At 44.5% G+C, this 23,541-nt stretch overlaps 1 protein-coding gene across 1 annotated transcript in view; it reads left to right on the forward strand.

Moving 5' to 3' along the window:
• The first annotated feature begins 2,099 nt into the window (after positions 1-2,099).
• Positions 2,100-23,541, forward strand: part of LOC125303519 (zinc finger protein aebp2-like) — a 34,348-nt gene continuing 12,906 nt past the window's right edge. The window contains exons 1-6 of the mRNA XM_048257300.1: positions 2,100-2,765; positions 3,837-4,047; positions 6,580-6,687; positions 7,274-7,460; positions 9,472-9,596; positions 16,925-16,992. Of these exons, the coding sequence (XP_048113257.1) occupies positions 2,221-2,765; positions 3,837-4,047; positions 6,580-6,687; positions 7,274-7,460; positions 9,472-9,596; positions 16,925-16,992 (1,244 nt within the window). The 5' untranslated portion in view covers positions 2,100-2,220. The remainder of the gene's footprint in view (positions 2,766-3,836; positions 4,048-6,579; positions 6,688-7,273; positions 7,461-9,471; positions 9,597-16,924; positions 16,993-23,541) is intronic.

A 23,541-nucleotide genomic window follows, 5' to 3' on the forward strand; every position in this document is an offset into this window, starting at 1 on the left:
TCAAGTTTGTATTCCTTTGCTTGACATACAAGGATACAAGGATACAAGGAAGTTTATTGTCACATGCATATAGTTACTGGAAGTAAGAAATGCAGTGAAATTATGTCTGGTGTCAGCCTATTTGTGCATTAATGGGGGTAAAAAGTGCAGTAGAAGGGGGTTTAGTAGATTAAGTGGCAAGGGCTGCATAAAAAAGGTGGGGAGGATTGGGATTGGGTGGGGGGCACCAACAAGGAGCACCCAAGAGCAACAGGGGCAAGGGAAAAACTCCCTTACCAAGGAAGAAACCTTGGGCAGATCCACGGGCTCAAGGGGCTAACCCAACTGCCAGGGTCTTGGTGTGTGTGTTGGGGGGATGACAGGGAGATGGGATAGTGTGCTGTGTATGTGGGGAGAGGGCAGTGTGCAATATGTGTGTTGGAGAAGCTTCCTCATGAGACAATGTGCTGTGTATTGGGGCAGGGACTTACTATTGCAAGCAGAGTACTGTATGTAATGTATGTGAGTGATGACAGTGAAGATGTGTGTGTGGGCGGGAGGGGAGTGGAGCAGTGACTGAAAGGCTAGGCAATCAAGGACATGGGTAGATGGAGGAGAAATCAAAATAATAAATAAAAACTGTGCAAAAGTTGGAGAAAGTCAGATATGTGTGTGTGTGTGTGTGTGTGTGTGTGTGTGTGTGTGTGTGTGTTTTGACGTGTGATGAAATAAGAAAATAAATAAAAGGTCTGTAGCATAGGGAGAGGGATGTAAAAGTGCTAAAAGTCTTGTAGGTGTGTGTGGGTGTGTGTGTGTGTGTGTGGGGGGGTCATGAGTGCTGAGGAGTGAATGAGTGCAAAGTCAGTATAGTGTGAGTTCAGAGTTGGGAAATGTTTGAGAGTGCTGAGGAGTGAATGTGTGCAAAGTCAGTATAGTGTGAGTTCAGAGTTCGGATGGCCTGGGGATAAAAACTTCTCCTGAGTCTCTCAGTTCTGGCTTTGTGACTACATAGGCGTCTTCTTGATTTCAGCGGTAGGAATAATCCATTGTTAGGATGAGAAGAGTCCTTCAGAATCTTTTGGGCTCTTAGGAGTACTCTTCTGGAATAGATATCTTGTAGAGCAGGGAGTTGAGTTCTTATCGTACGTTCAGCTGAGCGCACTACTCTCTGCAGAGTACTACAATCTCTAACTGTGGAGTTCCCATACCAGGTGATGATGCTACTAGTTAGAACACTCTCAACCGCTGAAGTGTAGAAGGCCTTCATGATGGATGTAGAAACTTTGAATTTCCTTAGCTGACGAAGGAAGTAGAGTCGTTGTCTGGACTTCTTCAGAACATATTGAGTGTTAACAGTATGACATGGGCTATATTCTAATTCGCATACTTTTGTAGCCTACTTACAATACCTAATATGTATGCACAAGTGTCCAGTGAGGATTGTTAACGCACTCAGACAGACCCATCATAAATCTTAGACTAAGAATTGTACTTGTTGTTAATGTGCTATATTATCCATTCTTATTTCACGTTTATAGCTTTTATGTCTTTTTTTATTTTTATTACATACAAAAATCACCATACAAATGATCACAAACAGGGGTACAAAAATTCAACACAAAGAGGACATAACATCAGAACATATACATACAGTTCTGTCAGCTTTTCGGCTGTTGAGTCCAACAATAGTGTCCATGTAGAATTTGACTTCATTTTTGAAGGCTGCAAAAACAAGGTTTCCCTCCCCCCCATTCACGTTTATGAATATGACATTTTCCCAATAACAAAAGCAAATTTATCGTAAAGACACTATTTCTATTAATGTCTGCATTTTCATAAAAAAAATGTTTTATTCTTTTCATTCTTTTTTTTGAAAAGTAACATTGCACAACCACACAGCACTACACATATTTTCTAATTCTATCCAAAAAAACCTTGAGTAGATACATTCGTAAAATAAATGACAGTTTCAAGCGCACAACGTATTTTCAGCTTCTGCTCATGTAGAAGTCAAGTTCGTGCCGCTCATATTTTGCGCTTGAGCCTACCACTTTTGCGACATTACGTCAATGCGTCAGTCTCCGCCCCTAGCGTCAGTTTTGGTTCAACCCACCTAGTAGTTTAGCCTACCTGGTGGTGAGTCGGTATACTGTAGGCAGCAATGGCGATCATCAAGTGATTTTTAATGTATAGGTGCTCGGGCTACTGAGTCGCTGCCAAATTAGAGTTTAAGCTGACATAATGCCTTCAACATCAGCCGACAGTAATGGTGAAGATGCCCCAGCGGTCGACGATCCAACTGGCGAGCTACATTCAGAGTTGGTAACGTTAGAGGGGGTTTCGGGCCTGAAATCAGACGATAAGTCGTGCGTCACCGAGGACGGGGAAAGAGTTGAAGCTGATGGCGGGCAGGAAAAACATGAGGATGACAAGAAACCTTCACCTGAGCATGCCGTCGTTAATGACGAACAGATAACGGTGGACTGCAAAAGTGAAATGATAGCTGCTATCAATGAAAACGAAAACAATGTTTCGACGACGCTCGAAAATGACAGTAGTGGTCCTGAACGCGAAGATGCGACACTGAAGGCAGTGAAACAACAGGTATCAGATGAAAATGACTCTCCTGCAAATAAACAGTGCACTGGATGTAAACCAAACGATGATAGTAATGTTACAGACAAAACTGTGAACGAGGGCAGCGAAGATGACAACAAGAGACGAGTTAGCATAGAAATGTCGTCTTCTGATGGAGAGCCACTCAGTCGCATGGACTCCGAAGACAGGTTTGTGTCATTTTATTGGCCCTTTGAGACTCATCACTAGCTACACAGAAAAAATCATGGTCAATGCTGATTCGAGGCCAGCAGCTAGTGTTAGGCCTACTGTAATACACCGTAGGCTATGTCATGTTACATGTGTGAAATAATTGGACTCGAATGGCATACTGTGCAACGAGCTAAAGCATAATACCCGTAATCTCTCATTAAGATTAAGAAAAACGTAGCTTTCAAGCTAACATGAACTAATATCTCAGACTGCAGCTTGACTGCATAGTGGGCCTGTCAAAGTGAAGCAGTGTTATCCAACACATCTGGAATCACCGCAGCTGGATAGCCAAGAGCAGCACGTCAGGTCTTCATCTTTAACATAGACCTTTTTGTCATTAGGGGAATTCCCAGCACGTACCGTAGGCCTAATCATGAACTCTCGTACACCTCTGAGTGGAGTACATTGTCTTTACAGCCAGGATATCATCCACTCTGAATGTTCCTATGTGTGAAAGAGTTTAACCTACCTCTGCCCACCGGACTAACCTCCTAATGAGTTAAGATCTTCATCTGGGTTGATCAGTTGACCACCAGCACCTCCCAATTTTCCTCTCTCTCTCGAAGTTAGGCTTTATGTGTCCACTGTGTTCATTCATAATTTGACGCCATCACTGGCTCCTCATTCACAAAGTTCAATCTTGCCTCAGCTACACACCAAGTTCAGCAGACTCCTGTGTGTTTTCCCCAGGGACTGGTATTTTTTTTCTTCAGTCCATATTGTGCTCTGCATTCAGATTAACGTTAATGTTGCTTGTTTTTGGCAGTAATGTTGTTTTTTTTGACATAGTCTAATTAATGTAGCTAGCAAACTAATCCTATATCGTGAAATCCACCACAGCTGTTCATATTTAGGCTAATGCATATTTAAAGTATTTGTATTATGTTGTGTGTTTTAAAATGTGTTGTCTGATATATTGTCAGTCACACATAAACCACTCAACCATGATCTGCACTAAATAACACACATTTTTCCATCCATCCATCCCTCCATCCATCCCTCCCTCCTCTCTCCTCCCTCTCTCTCAGCATCAGCAGCACGCTGATGGACATGGAGAGCACGGCGTCCAGCGGTCGCTCCACGCCGGCCATGATGAATGGCCAGGGCAGCCTCACACCCACCTTGGGCAAGAGCGTGGCCTACGCCTGCTGCTGGGACCACTGCCTGGACCACCATGGCTCCAGCCCCGACCTGGCGGAACACATCCGCACTGTACACGTGGACGACCAGCAGGGAGGGGTGAGCACACACACACACACACACACACACATGCGCACACACATGCACACACACACATGCACACACACACACAAACATACATACACACACACACATACACACACATGCATGCACACACACACACACACACACACACACACACACACACACACACACACACACACACACACACACAGGTACAGGATTTAAGCATACTTTATTTATTTATTTATTTATTTGTTTGTTTGTTTGTTTGTAAAGCACATTTTCATTAACCTGACCCTAGCCAGATGAATTTCGTTGCGCTTAGTTCCGCCTAGCTTCACTCATCCATCTGGGACCTCTTCCATTGAGAGTGATTTCTGCAACCGACTTCATGGTTCAGCCAATCAGGACGCAGGGCGGGAGTTTCATAGATGTGATATAGCGTAGAAGCGACTGTGAGACTGTTATTAGCGTCACGGGTTGGCTTCGATGTGAGTGGTTGAAGTAGCACGTTAATAGATGACGGACGAGTGGCTTATTCAATCATATGCAAGCATTTTTTGATTAGGCCCATGTAGCCCAGTGCATAAAGGGTTAACTTCTAAAAGCTAGCTGGCCAATGAGAGCACGACCCCTGCGTCTCCACAGCAACCACAGAAAAACTTTTGAATGAAATCAAACGAAAGACACGAACTAACACGAACCAACGAGAATAATCTATCAATAAGAACTCAATAAGAAGAGAAAAGAAACCTGAACGAGAACATAAACCTGACCGGAGGGAAAACGATTGACAGGACTAACGTTAAATCGAATGGATTGAAGACATCCAGAAGACAAAACTTCAAACAGAACTGCAACTTTCTGAACTGCCTGTACTGCATCGAATGCTGGCTTCGGTCAGGTTTTTTTTATAGTGGATAAAAGATCTGAATTGATGGCGAGCCTCCCAGAATCCCGAATCTGAACTTCCCTTCACCTTTCATTTCCCCTCACACCACTGTGGTAGGACTGTAAGACTGACCCAGACTGACCTTTTGACTATTCCCTGACTTAACCATTCCTGATAACTTCTGAATGAACTGAATTAATTGATTGTGACACATTGATCGTTGATATTGATAATACATTTTGTTGAATTGATACACATACATACTATAATACACTGAATATTTATTGTATATATTTTTATTTTCTTGTACCATTGAAAGATCACATTGAATATTTTAGAACTTAGGTAAGATAAGGGTGCACCCGAATATAGAACCGTATAGAACATCTGATATTGTTATTTATTGCACTGCACTTTGTATTCTATTTATTTCAACCTATTCATTGTACTTATTGTTATTTATACCATTGTATTCATTCACTCCTTTTACTTATTAAATGTCATCATTATTCTAACATAAACTTTAGCTTGTTGCATCCATCTACCTCCAGTAGTCTTATCTAGAAACTTCTGATTCTGGTCCAAGTAACTAGACATAACCTAGAATATAGTAAATTGAGCCGAGTGCTACACCCAGCCTTCTGAAGCAACACTTTAATGGATCGGTTCCAGATGGATGAGTGGAGCTAGGCGGAGCGAAATTCATCTGGCTAGGGTCAGGTTACATTTTCATACCCAAAGCAACTACTTGATGTTCAGTCCACTGGATGAGTGGTGTGTGTGTGTTCTGCTATCCATGATTGTCCTGTGAGATGTCTTCTGCAAACTGCACAGGAAGCTGCACGCTTGCAGTATGTAGGCTTAGTGCTTTCCTCCTGTTGGAGCTGATTCGTCATTTCTTGATGTATCATCTTTTCAGTTGATCTAAAGGAACCTCAGAGGTAGAATTTAATGTACTCCAGATGGTTAGGAAACTGATATTATTAGTTTAAAGGTATATTATGCAGTTTCAGGTATTTTTGGTGACTGTAGAGCTCCCCTGATATATTTACATTTTACTCTGCTGTTGTAAATAGCCTACTTCTCGTGGCTTGTTCCCCCTGTACACAATGAAAATGCTTTTGTTGTGAAGGTGAAGGATTAACAGCAGAAAAAAAATATATCTCCAAAGAGCTATATCTACTGACAAGGTAATGTTTAACGATTTTCGCAAGATGTCTTGGGGTCGACTATCTTTTTGAAGTTGCACTTGTTCTCTTGTTAGCAACTCGCTACTGCTATGCTGTATGGCTATGCTAGGTGAACAATTCCCCTATTACAAGTTTGTTTACCAGCAAAAAAAGGCTTGGTAAAGGTTATATTAAAGTCAAAATCTTGCATAGTGTACGTTTAACACAGTGTCTCAACATGTATGCCAAGGCCGTATGCCGTGTGAGTGTGGCTGTGAGTGTGGCTGTGAGTGTGAGTGTGAGTGTGTGTGTGTGTGTGTGTGTGTGAGTGAGAGTATGAAAGTAATAATCTTCATTGGGAATGCTTTTCCGGACAAACTGGCAATTGCTGTGAAGCTATCAGAACTTCATTGACGCAATGCCATCCCATTCCCCCGTGTTCCACTAGAAGAAATGTGCTGTGTTGTGTTTTGAACTGCTCTCTGGTGTTTTGTATTGTCCCCCCAGGAGTTCAGGTGTCTGTGGAAGGGCTGTAAGGTGTACAACACACCATCCACCAGTCAGAGCTGGCTGCAAAGACACATGCTGACCCACAGCGGAGACAAGCCCTTCAAAGTAAGACAGGGCTCACACATACACTGCTCACACACACACTTCTCACACACACACTTCTCACACACACATGGTTCTCACACACACTGTCTGCCTTTCAAAGTAAGACACGGCTCTCACACACACACACACACACACTGTACGATACGGCTCTCACACACACACACACACACACTGTACGATACGGCTCTCACACACACATACACTGTACGAAATGGCTCTCACACACACACACACACTGTATGATACGGCTCTCTCTCACACACACACACACACACACACACAGTATCCATCTTTCAAAGTTAGACACGACTCTCACACACATTGGCCGTACTTATATACTGTGGTGTAGATGGAACTAAGTTTGGAGTACAAGCTGATTAATGAACTGAAGTAGGTAATGTGTGAATCTGCTCTCTCTCTCTTTTTCTTTCTTGCACTCTCTCTCTCTGTCTATCTCTTTCACGCTCTCTCTCATTCTCTCTCTCTCTCTCACTTTCACACTTTTTTTTCTCTCCATCCTGTCTCTCTTTCTCTCTGTCTCTGTCTCTCTACCCCCTCTCTCTACCCTGCGTTCCATGGCTCATAGTGTGTGGTAGGAGGCTGCACTGCGAGCTTCGCCTCTCAGGGTGGGCTGGCGAGACATGTGCCCACCCACTTCAGCCAGCTGAGCTCATCCAAGGTGTCCAGTCAGGGCAAGCTGAAGGAAGAGTCCCCGTCCAAGGCTGGCATCAACAAGAGACGCAAGCTGAAGATCAAGCGGAGGAGATCTCTGCGTAAGTATCGGATGGTCCCGTGTGTGAACAGTGTGTTTGTTTTGGTCATACACACTCACATGCGCACGCACACGCACACGCACACGCACACGCACACGCACACGCACACACACACACACACAAACAGACAGACAGACAAACATACACACTCACACACATACCAGACTCTCTCTCTCACACACACACACACACTCACACACAAATTCTCTCTCTCACACACACACACACACAACCATTCTCAGTAGTGCAGTGCCTGTAATGTTAGGCCCCGATGCCCTTGATTAGGCGGGGGATTCTTAGCCTCTGTCCCCTGGCTTTGGATCCTCGGACAGGGCTCATATTTGACCTTGAAAGCGGAACCATCCCCACGCATTATTTTGAAAGGTGATTCATTCATGTGGCCTCCACGGGTATTGGTGTCAATCTTACAGGCATGTCTGTCATCTACAGTATATACTGAAAGGCTCTTTTATCAGGGAATTTCCCCGTCTCTCGGTGCTAACGTCTGCATTAGCAGGTCCCCAGAGAGCTGCCAGCCCGCACAAACTGAGATGCGGATGTCTGTGCAGAGCAGTTCTGTTACTGGAGCCTTCTGTAGCAGCAGCCTTCTGCTGATAGATTTAAAACAAACATGGTTGGTGTTAAAGTCAGCCAAAAGTTTAGTAAATCAGCTCTGAGTGATTCCTGCCTACGTAAAAGTCACTGGACTGGGAAGATCCATTTCAAGAATGTTGGAATATTTCTTTGCGGGGCCCCAATATCCCCGAGTCCTCTTTAGAGATTGCCATGGCTGACAAAATACCAGACAGTTGAGCACATAATATATGGGTGTACAGTAAACAGAAGTTCAGATTAATTTCAGGCTTGTCGGCATTGATTGGATTGTCTTTGTGGATGTCGTGCCTTTTGGTGATTGCTGCTATAAACTGTGAAAGGCTTTGGGTAAGATTAAATGGCTTTCCTGACTCTGCAGAAAGTTCCGGACAGCGTCTAGACGAAGGTGCAACCCTATCTGCCATGTGATACGCCCCGTCACACGGGGACACATGTTGCTGTACCAGATGCACCAAATGTTCCTTCCTTGCGTCCATAGTTATTTGACATTTTTGTTGTATAATTGCTGAATGAAGTATTTTGGAGGCTTTTGATGTGATAGTAGTCTGCTGTGCAAGGATAAGCAAGTTTCACCCGATTTATGGAAATCCATTGTACAGTGTACATCAAACACACAGTGTGCACGACACTTATAGAGTTTGGCCAAATAATTCACTTTCCCTCTGTTGTCTGAGATGGTGCATGGGGAATCTAGACACAAAAGTGACCGCTGCATTGTGTAGGCTGTGTATTCTGGGGTGAACACAGTTGCTGCGGCGATGATTCTCTCCACGTAATGTACAGTGTGTGTGTGCACTGGTCAGGGTTTGTCCCTACATTGCTTTAAATTCATGCTAAGATGGCTCCATTTTCTCAGAGAGGGGCTGGTGTACAGTAAGTGGGAATCGGAAAAACAAAATTCTTCACAATAAGTTTTGTTTGACTGTACCTGATTAATAGCAGAGCGTAAGAACTCTGATGAGCAATTCCATCTCATTCGTGACTGAATGAAGTTATTTCTAACCTACGAGTCCACAAACAAAAAGCCACTTCACAGATGAGCGTGGTTGTGCACATCTCTACTTTCTCTCTCACACAAGAGTAACCCTAGAGGGACAGCTTTTAAGCATGATTCAGTCTTGCATGGATGAGCTCGACATTATGGAACAGACCTCAAAATTGTGTAGTTGAGAGCAGAGCCAGAGATTGTCATCTGGGCGGCGCAGTTCAAACTGTCGTCTTTGTGGTCTGATGATACTCCTCATTTGCGTCATTTGCCGTATCCATTTTATTTCCGTAAGTACCCAGGCAGGATTTTTCTTTCTTTTTCATACCAAATAGCATTGTCTTTTTTCCCCTTCTCTTCACTTCTAATGCTTGTCCACCCCCCCCCCCCTCCCTCTCTCTCTGTCCTCAGCCCGGCCGCACGACTTCTTCGACGCGCAGACCATGGACACCATCCGGCACCGAGCCATCTGCTTTAATCTGGCGACCCACATGGAGAGCCTGGGTAGTGGGCATAGTGTGGTCTTCCACAGCACGGTGAGTATGCGCGCCTGGCAGCCTCCGAGTCGCCTGTGGGCGGGCGCGTGGTCCTCCCTCCGCGCTCTCCCGCCACGGCTGCCTGCCTCGCAACACCCCCTCAGGGGTTTTTCCGTGGTGCGCCCACAGCCACAGCCGCAACCACGCAGCCCCTCTGGGCCCCTGGAAGAGCGAGAGAGAGACAACAAGTAAGAGTTTCACACTGGAGGGGTGCCACTCCGTGTCACACTTAACAACCCACGTTAGACGGGTCGAGGTGGACGGGTGCGCTCTGCTCCGACCACAGCCAGGGAAGAGGGAGGCTTTTTCTGCAGCTGACGTACAAAAGGGCTTACGCTGCACTCAGCGTTATTGCTGCCGCTGGAAACAAATCCTCCTCGTCCTTTTTGACTTTCACTAGTGCAAAAGGGGGCTCTATATGTCCGGTTTGAAGTTTCGAGTTCTAGGCAATGTGCGTATCTTTTTTTTAGAGAACATTCCCTTAACTGGAATGCATTACTCAAATCAAACAGCAGGTGTCGTCTATGCTGGATAGACCTCTGTGCATAACTGCATGCCATACCCTTGTTTACAGTGGTATACTCCACCTAATGTGTCCACTTATACTCCATACTCCATGTGTATACTGTGACGATAGCCCTTAATCTAATTCAAACCTTAGTTCTGATTAGCCCTTAATCTAATTCAAACCTTAGTTCTGATTAGCCCATAATGTAATTCAAACCTTAGTTCTGATTAGGACATCAACATTATCTCAGCTCTTATGAAGTACAGTACTGTATATTTGATGGTGTATGAAGAAATAATGAATTAGAATCATATAATCATAATCATCTACAGAATCGTAATCATCTACACTGATACATTCTGTATATTTAATCCCTCAATACACGTTCAGAACTGAAGAATTTCAACTGTGTGTTTTATTGTTGTCATGTTTATGTCGCCATGCTGATTTACGGCAGTCTATATAACAGAAGTGAAGCTAAGGGTCATGTGCTCCAGCTTATATAATGCCTCCCTGTGCAGGGCATTCAAAGGGCACCTGCGTTCATGATGAAGGGAAAATTCTGAATATGGGAAGTCTTTGGGTTAAAATACCTTTCTGCAGGGGTGTTTGTTGTTCTTCTTGTTGTTGTTTATTGGTCACATTAGTAGTCCCTCATGTGGCCCGTCTCAGGTGTTACGTGTTAGCCGCTAGTCTCTGACCGTGGTGGTGTGTGAATGAATACTGTCCAACAAGAGGCCGGCGCTCTCGCCTGTGAATGGCTTTTTGAGCACAGGGTTTTTTTTTCTCCCTTTCGTTTTTTCTGAATGGCTTGTAATTTCCCATTAGGACAGCAGAGGGCAGTATGTCACAAGTCGGAGACGATACAGTACAGGGAACAGCAGAGCCTCCAACACCCCCCCACCCCCTCTCTTTTTTCATTAAAGAGGATCAGTGCTCCTTGGTTCTCCCGCTTCTTCTCCTCCTACTCCTCCCTGGATGTGCACTGATATGCTGCAATCCTGTCCTCAATTCACTATTTTCTTTATCTGGATGAGAAGCACATGCTGCTGCTTAGTCGTGTGTGTGTGTGTGTGTGTGTGGTGGGGGTACATGCTTCTGTTTGTTCATTAGTGTGCATGCATGTGAGTAACAGAGTGTATTTGAAGGTCCCTGTTATTGGTGTGTGTGTCTGTGTGTTTAGGGTGGGGGGTGTATGTTTATGTTTGTTCATTAGTGCGCATGCATGTGAGTAACAGAGTGTATTTGCAAGTCCCTGTTATTGGTGTGTGTGTGCATGAGTTGGGGGTGGGGTTAACACGTGCCTTAGTGTCAGCATGCATGCATGATTGTGTGTGTTTGTGTGTGTGTGTGTGTGTTTGTAAATTAATGAATGTGTGTGTGCAGGAGGCAGCAGCTAATGATAATTCTAGCTCTGTGCTCTTTAGCAAGGTGCCAGTGTCCCACGTGGGACAGTGCTGGCAGGATGTCTCTGGGTGTTCTTTTCTCCAAATGGGGGTATGGTGTGTATTTGCATGTGTGTGTGTGTGTGTGTGTGTGTGTGTGTGTGCGTGTGTGTGCGTGTGTAGTTGCATGTGTGTAGATGTGTGTGTGTGTGTGTGTGTGTGTGTGTGTGTTTGAGCGCAGTAGGACTGCGGGTGGAGAGCTCCCATATTGACTGGAGAGCATGTTAGAGACTAGAGTGAGGAGAGAGCTCAGACGGGAGGCTTTGAAGGTGACAGCGGTTTTGTTTGAGTTTCTCTCCCTCCTCTGCTTTTTCTCCCTCTGTCTGTCTTTATTTATTTATTATGCTGCTGCTGCTGCTGCTGCACATACACACACACACACACACACACACACACACACACACACACGCTGCTGCTGCTGCTGCACACATACACACACACACACACATACACACACTGCTGCTGCTGCACACACACACACACACTGCTGCTGCTGCTGCTGCACACACACACACTGCTGCTGCTGCTGCTGCACACACACACACACACACACACACACACACACACACACACACACTGCTGCTGCTGCTGCTGCTGCGTGACTCACACACAGCGCTGTGACTCATCAGCTCAGCCGACGTACATGCAGAATGGAATCTCTCTTCTAGAGGACAGGAGTGCACGTACACACACACACACGCGCGCGCGCACGCGCACACACACACTTACACACATAGGTATAATAGGCAAATAGAGGTAGCATGATGCCTATCAAGTCTGTCGTATGAGGCTGCTTGTCTATTGTTTGTCCCAGCCACGATGAGACAGATGGGGAGACACTGCAGAGCTGCAGCCTGCTTTGCAGAGGGAAGCCTCCAACCCCCCACACACACACACACACACACACACCACCACCACAACCATCATGGGGGGTGTGTGTGTGTGTGGGGGGGGGGTTGGAGGCTTGGGGGTATTAGCGCTATGGCTGTCTCCCTTGAGCTTTGCCTGTGGTATTTCTCCACTGCTCTCTCTCTCTCTCTCTCTCTCTCTCTCCCTCTCTCTCTCTTTCTCTTTCCCTCTCTCTCTCTCTCTCTGTTTTCCATCTCTACCGCTTCCCTTTCTTTTCCCTCTCTCTTTTGTTCAACCTCTTCATTTTTTCTCTCTCTATCCTTCCCCTCTACCTCTTTCTTGTCTTTTTCCCCTCTTTTCCCTGTCTCTCTTGCTCTCCCTCTTTCTTTTATTTCCCCCCTCTCTCTTGCTCTCTATTTTCCCTCTCTCTGTCCTTCCCTTCATCTGTGCTCTAGTTCTGGCATGCTTGCAGCACACTGCAGTCCAAGAATTTTTAAAGGGGATTGGGTGGGGGGTGTGGGTGAGAGAAACCCATGAAGATGAAGCTTAGGAAGAGGTTAGGAGAGGTGAGCACGCTCTTGGCCAGGAGAGGGGAGGAGTGGAGCATGCCAAAGGGGGGTCGGCTTTAGGTGAAGTCTGAAGGTGAGCGATTGGTCAGGTGATGGCAAAATGGAAGTCCGCCCCTTCCCTCTCAACTGTTGCTAACCCTCAGGGCTGTCGTCGGTTGGGGAGAGATATAACAGAGCTGCTCACTTTTGTGCTGTGCGGAGAGATATATTCAGCTTGGGGCAGGCTGAAGATGGGGTCGGTGTTGGTGTTGGTGTTGGTATTGATGTTGGTGTTGTTGCTGTTGCTTAAAGAAGACAGCCAGTCCACTTGATGAGATCAGTGGAAGGTGACGCCGCTTCCACACGCGGCAAGGTTCTGACGACGTGCCCAAGTGCGTCATCATCGCGCTCACGTCTGTCACAGTGCCAGGAGTCCCAATTTAGACATTTCTCATGGTTTGTCTGCATCACCTCTCCTACCTTGTGCGCTCGTTCACCTTTTCTGTTTTTTATTCTTTCTGCTGCAGCATGGCTTTCTTCCCCTTTTCTTTTTTCACTTTCAAAATGGCGTGCCTTTGATGTGCTCAAGTAGTTTGACGTCTCACTCATTTGCCCCAGACAACACACACACACACACACACACACACACACACACACACACACACACACACATACACACACAGACACACACAGAGCAGCAGTAGTATGTACCCTCCTTGGAAGTGTGTTAGTGTGTGTTTGTCCCTGTATGTAGCCATATATGTGTGCTTGCACGTGGAACATATATGATTGCACAATGATATGTCGTAGACGTTGTTTGTAGACTTGTAAGTGCTGTGATTTTCCGTCTATTAACCGAGGTTTATACATTGATTTTGCAAAATTTCTTCAGCTATGAGGTTAACACACAGGGGCAGGCTATACATGGGAATGCATTACTTTTCTTCATTCTTCTGTATGATTAAAGCACAATCTGATTTGATTCACTGGGCTATTGGGCACTGCGGTTAATACACGGGTGTGCTTAATACATGGCTTTGTTGTGGTGTGGGTGTCTTAAGTTGTCACCTCTGGGTGTGGCGTTGGCTCTTTGAGGGCAGTGGACGCAAATTAGCGGCGCTGTGCTGTGCTGCCGAGCCCCCCAGGCTGAAGACGGACTCTCAGGCCTCGCTAATTAAAAGGGCGCTGCAGCAGCTGCCAGCGTGCCGCAGCCCAGCTGTACGCTGCTGACGTACGTGCCGCGGCCAGAGTGCTGCTGGGCCTGTTGTTTTTGGCCGGCCGCGCCAAACAGACCGCCTCTCTTCCTCTCCACACATAGCTGGAGTTCCTCGGCACCGTAGCCAAACACAGAGAAGTGAGAGGCCTTAACCGAGAGAGGTAACCACTGCGAGAGCCGTCGACCCAAGCTAAACAACACTTCACTCTGACAGGAGGAGACAGGAAGCAAAAAGAAAATGAGGGAGAGGGGGAACGAGAGAGGAGGTGGGAGAGAGAGCTAGACGGAGGGAGAGGGGGAACGAGAGAGGAGGTGGGAGAGAGAGCTAGACGGAGGGAGAGGGGGAACGAGAGAGGAGGTGGGAGAGAGAGCTAGACGGAGGGAGAGGGGGAACGAGAGAGGAGGTGGGAGAGAAAGCTAGATGGAGGGAGAGGGGGAACGAGAGAGGAGGTGAGAGAGAGAGCTAGACGGAGGGAGAGGGGGAACGAGAGAGGAGGTGGGAGAGAGAGCTAGACGGAGGGAGAGGGGGAACGAGAGAGGAGGTGGGAGAGAGAGCTAGACGGAAAGGAAATGTGTTTGTTTTTGGTAGGATATCTAAGCGATATCCTTGTTTTTCAAAAAAAGGAGGTTGTCCCTCCTCTCGTATGCAATCAGCTGTTGCAGAGTGACCCCCCCCATCCTGTTTATACAACACATATTTTGATGGGAGAAATTCCAGGCATGTGTGTGTTCGTGTTTGTTAAAGTCCAAATGAAAGCCTCCTCCCACATGTCATACAGTCGTCCGTTATTTCATCCATCAATCCTAGAAGGCATGACACCACAACAAATTTGAAAAGCTAGCAGGAAGTGTGTGCACGTCGGATAAGTGTTTTGTTTACTGTCTGTTCTCCGCAGTCCAGAATGTACTGTGCTAACAGAGTCTTTGATGGAACGATCGGCACCAGAGCAATGGATCCCCCAAATAAGGCTCAAGTGTGACAGTGTTACTGTAAGTCCGACAAGTGGACTGCAGGTTGCGGTGTCCTAGAGTTAACCCAAAAGACAGTGCTCTGCGCACCATTGCTCAGATACCCAGAGACAGAGAAAATAAGAAAAACAAACAAAACGGGCTTGTAACCGTGTCTCCTCCACAGTAAGGCCAGGAGAAAGTTCCAGAAGGGATGGCAAACATAAATAAATGAGGAGTCAGGCAGTAGAGCGGTAGGAAGTGTTTAATGAGCCTGGATCTGGGAATGAGGGCACAGGCCACCTACAGCATCTACTGGAAACTCCACTGCATTGACAGCATTTTCCAGACCATTTTAATTGGTATGTTTTAAAACCACTATATCCGTGTCTGTACCCAAAACTGTGTCCGTGAATAGGTGCTCAGCCACATTTATGGCTGAAATAGCTTATAAAATTTGCCACAAAGTCAGTTTGTGTAACATGAGAGTAAAATCCTCCTGACTAATTTGCATGACTGTTTTTTTTCCCCTCTTCAGTGTGTATGTGTTTGCACATTTCAGGTTTTTCTATGTACGCTGTCAGAAATGAGTGGGAACCATTCTGGAGGTTATTATTGTTGCCATTTGTGTACTTGTGAAAGTAGCCGATTTCTCAGGCTGTTGTGCGTATTTACTGTGGTGGCCCATAAGCAGGGCCTGTGGTGGCCCAACGGTCCCATAAGTAGACGGTCTCCCAAGAGTCTTTAGATAAGGGCTTCTTCACACTGAAGAATCTAGAAGTAGTTATAAACAAGCACAGGACATGTAATTATGTTGCATTTTGAATACGTTGAGTCTTGTTACATGTACATGGATGATGTTTGTTGTTTTAAGCTGAAGTTGAAAAAGCACACAATCCATGTGTTTTGTGTAGGTACTTAAAAGTGTTGTTACATTGTGTCTGAGTGTTAATGTATGCTTTATTTGTGTTCCTGCGCTCCTAAAAAGTACAAAAGTTTATTATTCACTGGTCTCAGGATGCTAACAAAAACATCAGCACTTGCAGCCTAGCATTCAGTAGACAAGTGCTGCCACCACTAATTGTCAGCCAATGTTTTGTCGCCTCTTTTGAGAGGTTTGTACTCTGACATGTGAAGAGCGTGCCTCTAGGGAAACGACAATTCCGACTGCAAGGTCCCTAAATATATAGCCTTAACTCAAATCAGCTGTTAGTCTTATGCCATTTTGATCTGTAAAAAATGTCACATGCAGCCATGCTTAAATTCTGCTCACTGCACATTTATTATAATGTATTATAATATAATATTCAGTATTCATTATTGAATGCTTAGCTGGAATTATGTTTTTCCCTATCATCCTATTTTTAAAGCATGTCGACCTACGGGCATGTAATTGAGCTACGGGTTTTCTACAGGAATAGCATGTCTGAACGGGCACTGCACTAGTCCCAAATTAAAAGCATTCAGCTCTCACTGGAATCTTGGCCTGTAGTTAGCCTGCATGGAGTTCTTTACCATTGCTAAGATGATATACTTTATCGTTACATACTTTATATACTGTAAATATTTTTCAAATAAATACTTTATATAGTAACTTACATAATTTACTATGATATACAGTATTATGTGCATATATATTGCCAATACCTCCATCACTGAGAGGATACTGTGACCGGACACACCTTTGCTAGTCTGGTAAACATTAGTTGGCTGGTTTGAAAGTTTTTTAAAATCCTGTCTATGCCCTTGAAAGTTGTTTGAAATTCCTGTTTATCCCCAAATGTGTCCCTTAACCCACTTTGCTTCATTTGCAGGTAACAGCCAGACGGAAAGAGGATTCCGGCAAGGTGAAAGTTCTGTTGCACTGGACGCCAGAGGACATGTGAGTTCTACTCTGATCTTTTTTGGGTGGGTTTTTGGGGACAGCTACCTGATGTTGACTGTCTTTATTCTCTAAATGCAGAGTCTTGCTCAGATCTTCGGTTCTTTTTCTACATGAATGCTTCCAACTGTGATGACCGCAGTTTTGATAGTTGAAGGCGTGTTAGTGTGTCGTTCTTAACTGATGATCACAGCAGTGAGAACCAGCTGCGCTGTAACAATTCATAATACATTTTATGTGAGTTTATAGTGTTGACTATTGCTCTGCGTTGACTATTTCTCAGCACATTTATCATGGTTTATGGAACTTTTTAATTGGCTGTAACTTCTAGGTGACACCTGAACACAGTTTGACGTATGAAGATCTTCCCTTGTTGGTGAGATGGGCAGTACAGGGCTGAGTTGTAAAATCTTTCTGGAACTACCAGCAGAATGTATCGGTCTGACTGCAGACATCTTCAACCATTTTGCAGGGTAGGAGGAGTCTGGCAGGAAGGTTTTTTAACGATTCACATCATCCGTTCTGTTTGACATGACAAGCTCTGGTCTACTCCCCGTAACCTCGTCCAGCTCTCCTCCTGCCAGCCTTTTTCATCCGCAGTTGTGCAAATATTTGTGATGGACGGATCCCAGTCTACAGGACTCAGTCCCTGTTTCTCTTGCGTGTGAATGGGGCTCGTAGACTTCTGACCTGGTTCCTCATGCCAGAGTCCATCTCCCTGCATACTGGGATCACAGCATTGTTGCTTTCCTCAGATCACATTTTCCTTAGATTCGACCGACTGTTTTCACAACCCAGACACCAGGGTGTCGACGTTACTGTTGAAATTGGTGTGGAATTGGCCGCACCTGTCTGGTGAGTTTAGACGGGCAAAAACAGTGTCGAGTTTCAGTGCCTCCCCTTCACCTTCACGTCTGTGGAGAGGGACTTAAGAGTTTGTTGTAGTACAAGCAGATCCAAATGAACAGGCTTTCAAACCACAGCTTATAAAGTTCGAACAGCATATTCACACAGCGCATACCCATAATGTTAAAAACTCTTTTTTAACAACATTTTCAAAAGCTATTCAAAAAGTGCTAAACTAAATGGGGGAGAGAAATGTAGAGAATTGCTTGAGTGTGCACTTGCTAGTGAGGTGCTGGACGCTGGGCTTCTCTGCCTGAGCCACTCTGAGAGAGTTACTCTAATGAGATTGCCCCGTAACCAGTATGGAGAATCTTCTCTCTGTGGAGCCTCATTGCTGTAGCCTGGGGGGAGACCTCCTCCATGACGCACCCGTAGACACAACTCCGCGTCTCTTCCCTTTCATGAGAGAGGGGGGGGGGGGGTAGAAGGGTAGAAGGAGAGTTTCAGCAGCACTCCTCTCTGGAGGGAAAAAAAACAGGGGGTTGATGCAGCATGAGCAATATTGCACCTGACAGCTTCCAATGAATGGATGGGTCCACTCCCTTCCACCCACGCCTAATATCCCCTCCTCCAGCAGCCCCTTCCTCCCTGATTAGAAGAGATGAACTGTGAGCCCAGAGAGAGAGAGGGAGAGAGATAGAATTAGAATTCAGTGATGGAGATGAAACAGTTTGCGTTGATGGAGGAAGCTGCAGATTAAAAATGTCAGCCATTGTTAAACGCGAAGGAGGCAATCACTGGCGCTTGTGTAGAAATTGCTATTGTAAATACATAGAACAAGGAAGTCTGGGCGAAAAAGCATGCATTGCTGTAGCCTTTCAGATGTACAGTAAGTGATCATAGTACTGAAAGTGTTTGAACGTAATTCAGTAGTACATAGTGACCGTGTTCTGTCGGCTGCATATGGCTGATATGGATAAAGAACAGAAGAGCTCTTTGTGACTAGCTCATAAAAAGTAGTTCCAAAACTGGGGGGTGATGGATAAGTCATGGGCTCGATGAGGGGTGCACTTCAAGACAGATTGTTATTGCTGTGCAATTCTGTGTGTCAGTGTAGCTTCATGAAGATTGTTGACAACAGATAGGCCTGTGTAAACTAGGGTTGGCACAAAATATCGGCACATCAATTTATCATACAGTATATTGACTTTTTGTGATAAGCTGATGCCAAATTTTACTGAAATAAATATATTATAAACAGACTCGTATGACAGTTTGACTTACCAGATTGAGTGAATTATCAAATGGATGATGATAATCCTCTACATGGTCAAATTAGTTTTTATATTTTTAAGAACCACTAAGCTAAAACTATGCACTTTAAACACTTTCAGTTCAGTTTTAAAATGTTGTGAATAAATACATAATTTAAGCTTTTTGCCTTTTTTCTTTTACTTCATTTACACAGATACACACATGTATCGTAGATTAATCTTTATATATTGAGTATTGCTGCATTGTGATATTATCGTTGTTGTGGACAAAGTATTGTGACATTCTGTTGATCAGCTTTTACAAACAGTCAGCATGATCAATCGGCTAATCACTGATGGCTAGGTAGTTCAACAAGCTACTGAATTGTTTAAAAGAAGACTGAATGCAAACAACATGTTTGAGCAGATGGTCAGGAAGTTGCCATTTAAGTTGTAGGTCTGAGTGCAATAACCGATGTCCCGATTTGAGAAGTCATTGTGTGAGTGAGATGCGAAGAGCAAAGCTGCTGTGCTGGACATGGAGAGCACAAGAATAAATCTCCCTAGAGAAGTCACTAATCACTGTATGAGAAGTTATTACTGTAAAGATTTAATATAATAAAGATGTTAATGTTTGTAAAACTATTTCCAAGAAAGTGGCGCAGTGTTAAAATCCTGTGAAGATTTCGCCTGACTCTTGAACCCATTCTCTGGAAATGCCTCACATTCCTGTTGTTCATCAAAAACCCAGCAGTCTGTGTTAAAAGCTCCGTCGGATTTCCTGTGTTGAATGATGTGCCATTCATCCACATGTGACATCCTTCTCCTAAGAGGTGGGATTGGTGTCCATGGGGCTCCATACTGGCCTTCTTGATCCCTCGATTACTACACCGAGCCTTGCAAATAGCTCAAGTGAAGAGGAAAGGTTATATTAATTATACTAAAATATTATATTAAATGAAACTAAAAGGTAATATTAAAGGTTGTGTTATTAAAACAACCAGATTAGGCTATTGGAACTGTAAGAATAATGTTTGCACTGGCACATGTGAGCTGGGGTACATTTTCTTGCACTGATGTAGTTAGAAGTAAGCTGGACATCTTGCCGAGATGTTTCCTGTTGCACACAAGACGGACGCAGTGCTCAGTCTCGTATTTATCCTCGTTACATGAAAGCATGTGTTTTCCCCTTAACAGTGCCTTTTTGAAGGCATGAAGCAGGCCTTGTGGTGTTCTACCTCATGCTTTTCCAGTTCATGTAGGGACTGACTGATTGATAGGTACTTTATTTTTATCGTACGGGAAACTGTTTGTCAGTGGGTAAAACATGTCAGGTCTTTGTTGGAATGACAACACAAGCAGGATAAACACATAAGACTCTTTGAGCATTCCACATATATGCACCAATCATATCATAGCGTTAGTATTGCACTTAATCCGACTTGATTGAAAAGTGTAGGTTCCACCATGTTTTGCCTTTTGTTTTGAGAGAACTTGGAACAGGAAAAGAAAGCAGATATCACTGGTGTGATGTTGCCTGTTCGCCGAAGTCGCATCTGGAACATTTCTTCTAGCAGGCACTTATCCATTCTGGTTTCAAAGGAATGGTGTGTCAGAAATGTGGGGTGTTTTGGAGTCCATTAAAAAGCAGTCACACTTGTACAACGAAGTCACAACATGGTGTGTTACTTTTTGTCTATGTCTGAGAAAGTGTGTGTTTTTCATGTTTGTTTATTTCAGAGACAGAGAGAGTGTGTGTCTGTGTGTTTGTGTGTGTGTGTGTGTGTGGAGAAAGAAGGCTGAACACAGATCACAGATGAGCAGTTCTTTGTTGGCTCCCCATCAAGCAAGCAAATGGATGTCTTGTTTGGTGAGCGCTTGCCGGTTTTGGACTCCGGTTGAGTGCACTTCTGCTATCAGCCTCTCTGTGCATGAGCCCATCCTGGTCTACTGGTCTGTGCATGAGTTTAGCCTGGTCTACTGGTCTGTGCATGAGCCCATCCTGGTCTACTGGTCTGTGCATGAGTTTAGCCTGGTCTACTGGTCTTTGGGCCTAATGAATGTGATCAGGCTTTAGTGGGTAACCAGAGCCCACAGTCGGTTTACTATGACACATGCAAAATGATGAGGGGTGTGGCTGTGTGTGTGTGTGAATTTTAGGACGTCACGCATCCTGTCCCCACATACATACTCTCTGTATCTGGTTCTGTGTTCGTGGTGTTGTCTTCTCATGATTCATCTGGACGGTCCTCCCAGTCTGGCAGTGTCATGACTCTGAGATTACTGTGAAAGAGTAAAGTGTGTGTGTGTGTGTGTGTGTGTGTGTGTATACTGTGTGCCTGGAACTGTTTGCTTCATCTTGTCGTCACTCTTACCAAGAAACGACAATTCATTAAATCCCCCACGTAATTACAGAGGCTAGAGAAGCATTGGACTTTCCTGCTGTCAAGTTTAGTTGAGTTGAGTTGAGTTGAGTTGAGTTGAGTTGAGTTGAGTTTAGTTCAGTTCAGTTCAGTCGGGCTGAGGGTGACCCAGATCTGTTTGCTTGTTGCCATTTAATCACCATTAGCTGCCTCATGGATGGGGGACTATTTAGAGAGCATTAGCAAAGGTGTTAGACCCGTGTTTTAATTAACATGCAGTGTATGGCTGGACACAGCAGGAACCCATTGAAGCAGCAGTCCATTAGGTCCTCTCACCCTCACAGTTCCTCATCCCCCACTGTCCCCACTCCCTCCAGTGATCCTCATCCACTCCTCGGAACAGTACGGAACGCCAGCTAATCACTTCAAAAGCTACGACAGCCATGCTGTGGCTAGACTCATGGGGTAGGATGCAACTTAGGTCATTGATAATAACAGGTGTGGTGGGGCAGTGGTTACGTCACCGACTGACAGGTGGTCCACCTGGGTTCCATTATCGCTTTCGTTTTTGAGGCCATGTCGCTTTGGATAAAAACACCTGTTAAATATCAGTCAACTTTTAACTTTATAAAGATGTAGTCAAAACAAACAAATCTGGCTCCTTGTTTGGAACGTACCCACATTTCACAAATGTACGCTGTTTAAATTTGGCTGCGCTTGGCCTTCACATTACATTGGTTCGGATTCTCTCATATTAACTCATATCAAATTAACTGAAGAATTAGCATAAGTAGAGTCACTGACAAAGGTAAAGTATCACACATGAATTTCTTTCTTGAAAAGTGGCACATGCTGAAATGTTTTACCTGAGAAAAATCATTCCTATAGACTGTTTCAATGACGTAAACAATAACAAAGCTTCTACCAAAGAGGGTTGATAAAGCTAGGCAATCTTTGCTTCTACTGTATGTTTGGTCCCAGAATACTTCCAGTGGCACAGGAAGTTAACGGTAACTTGGTTGTAAACAACAGGCTAGGCTATCTTGTAATTTCAACAGATTAGATATGAACATAAGTTATCAGTAATTGGACTGCATGCTACACAAGTTTCATGACAGTTGAGACTTCATAGTCAACAGCAAGTGAAGTGTACATCCATGTAAAATCAATAATTATCTGGAAAAAATAGATAGATCTGGATTTTGTCCAGATAATTACAGATTATACATGGGCTGTAACTTTTGCATTTTGTACTATTGAATAACCTACATTTGGTCTGACGTTAGTGATTGTTTTGATTGGAGTGGGATAGCACCTGCAGAGACATATTTACTCCTTTCCCAGAGCAGAAGGGGCTTTGACTGAAGTCCAAAATGGATGTCAGTTACACATAATTTTAAAAATCTATTATAGGATTTTTTTAATGAAACATGGCTAATTGAAGGCAGTTCTTGAATCATCTTTCTTCCCTCTGAAGAACACACAAGGAGAATCCAGAAGCTAAGGCAATTATTCTGTGTCTCCAGTAATACTCCAAAATGGAAAAGGGACATAGTCCAAGTGTTTGTCAGCCAGCACCAGTAAACTGTCCGCTGTTATCTTTACCCAGTGGATATGGTAGGAGAGGCCTTGCCAAATCTCCCCCGTTGTGCATTCAGTGCTCTCGATTTGGAACATAATTTACATGTGATTTGATCAGTGCTCTCAAGAGAGTCGCAGAGTGTGAATTGTGTGCCCACGGAAATGTGTGCACTTTGTGTGAAAAACACACAGAGTTTATTTGTTTTGGTTGAGGAGCTTTCACACATTCTGTGTGTGCGTGTGCATGTGTGTTTGTGTGTATGTGTGTGTGTGTGTGAGTGTGTGAGAGAGTCTGGCTGTGCACAACCCCATACTAAGTAGGAGATACCCCCTCAAAGTTAAAGGTCGATGAATCATTCTTAGGAGGACATTGTTAGCCGACTAATCACATTATTAATGCCATTGTTTGTTTATTTATTTATTTCCCTCCATTAAATACACGGCAGCAGTTAATCCACAAATTGACAGACGTAGCAACTCTATTTAAAACTAATCTCCATTGTTCT

The sequence above is a fragment of the Alosa alosa genome, chromosome 11 (genome assembly GCF_017589495.1).
Source record: "Alosa alosa isolate M-15738 ecotype Scorff River chromosome 11, AALO_Geno_1.1, whole genome shotgun sequence".
NCBI classification, from domain to species: Eukaryota; Metazoa; Chordata; class Actinopteri; order Clupeiformes; family Clupeidae; genus Alosa; species Alosa alosa.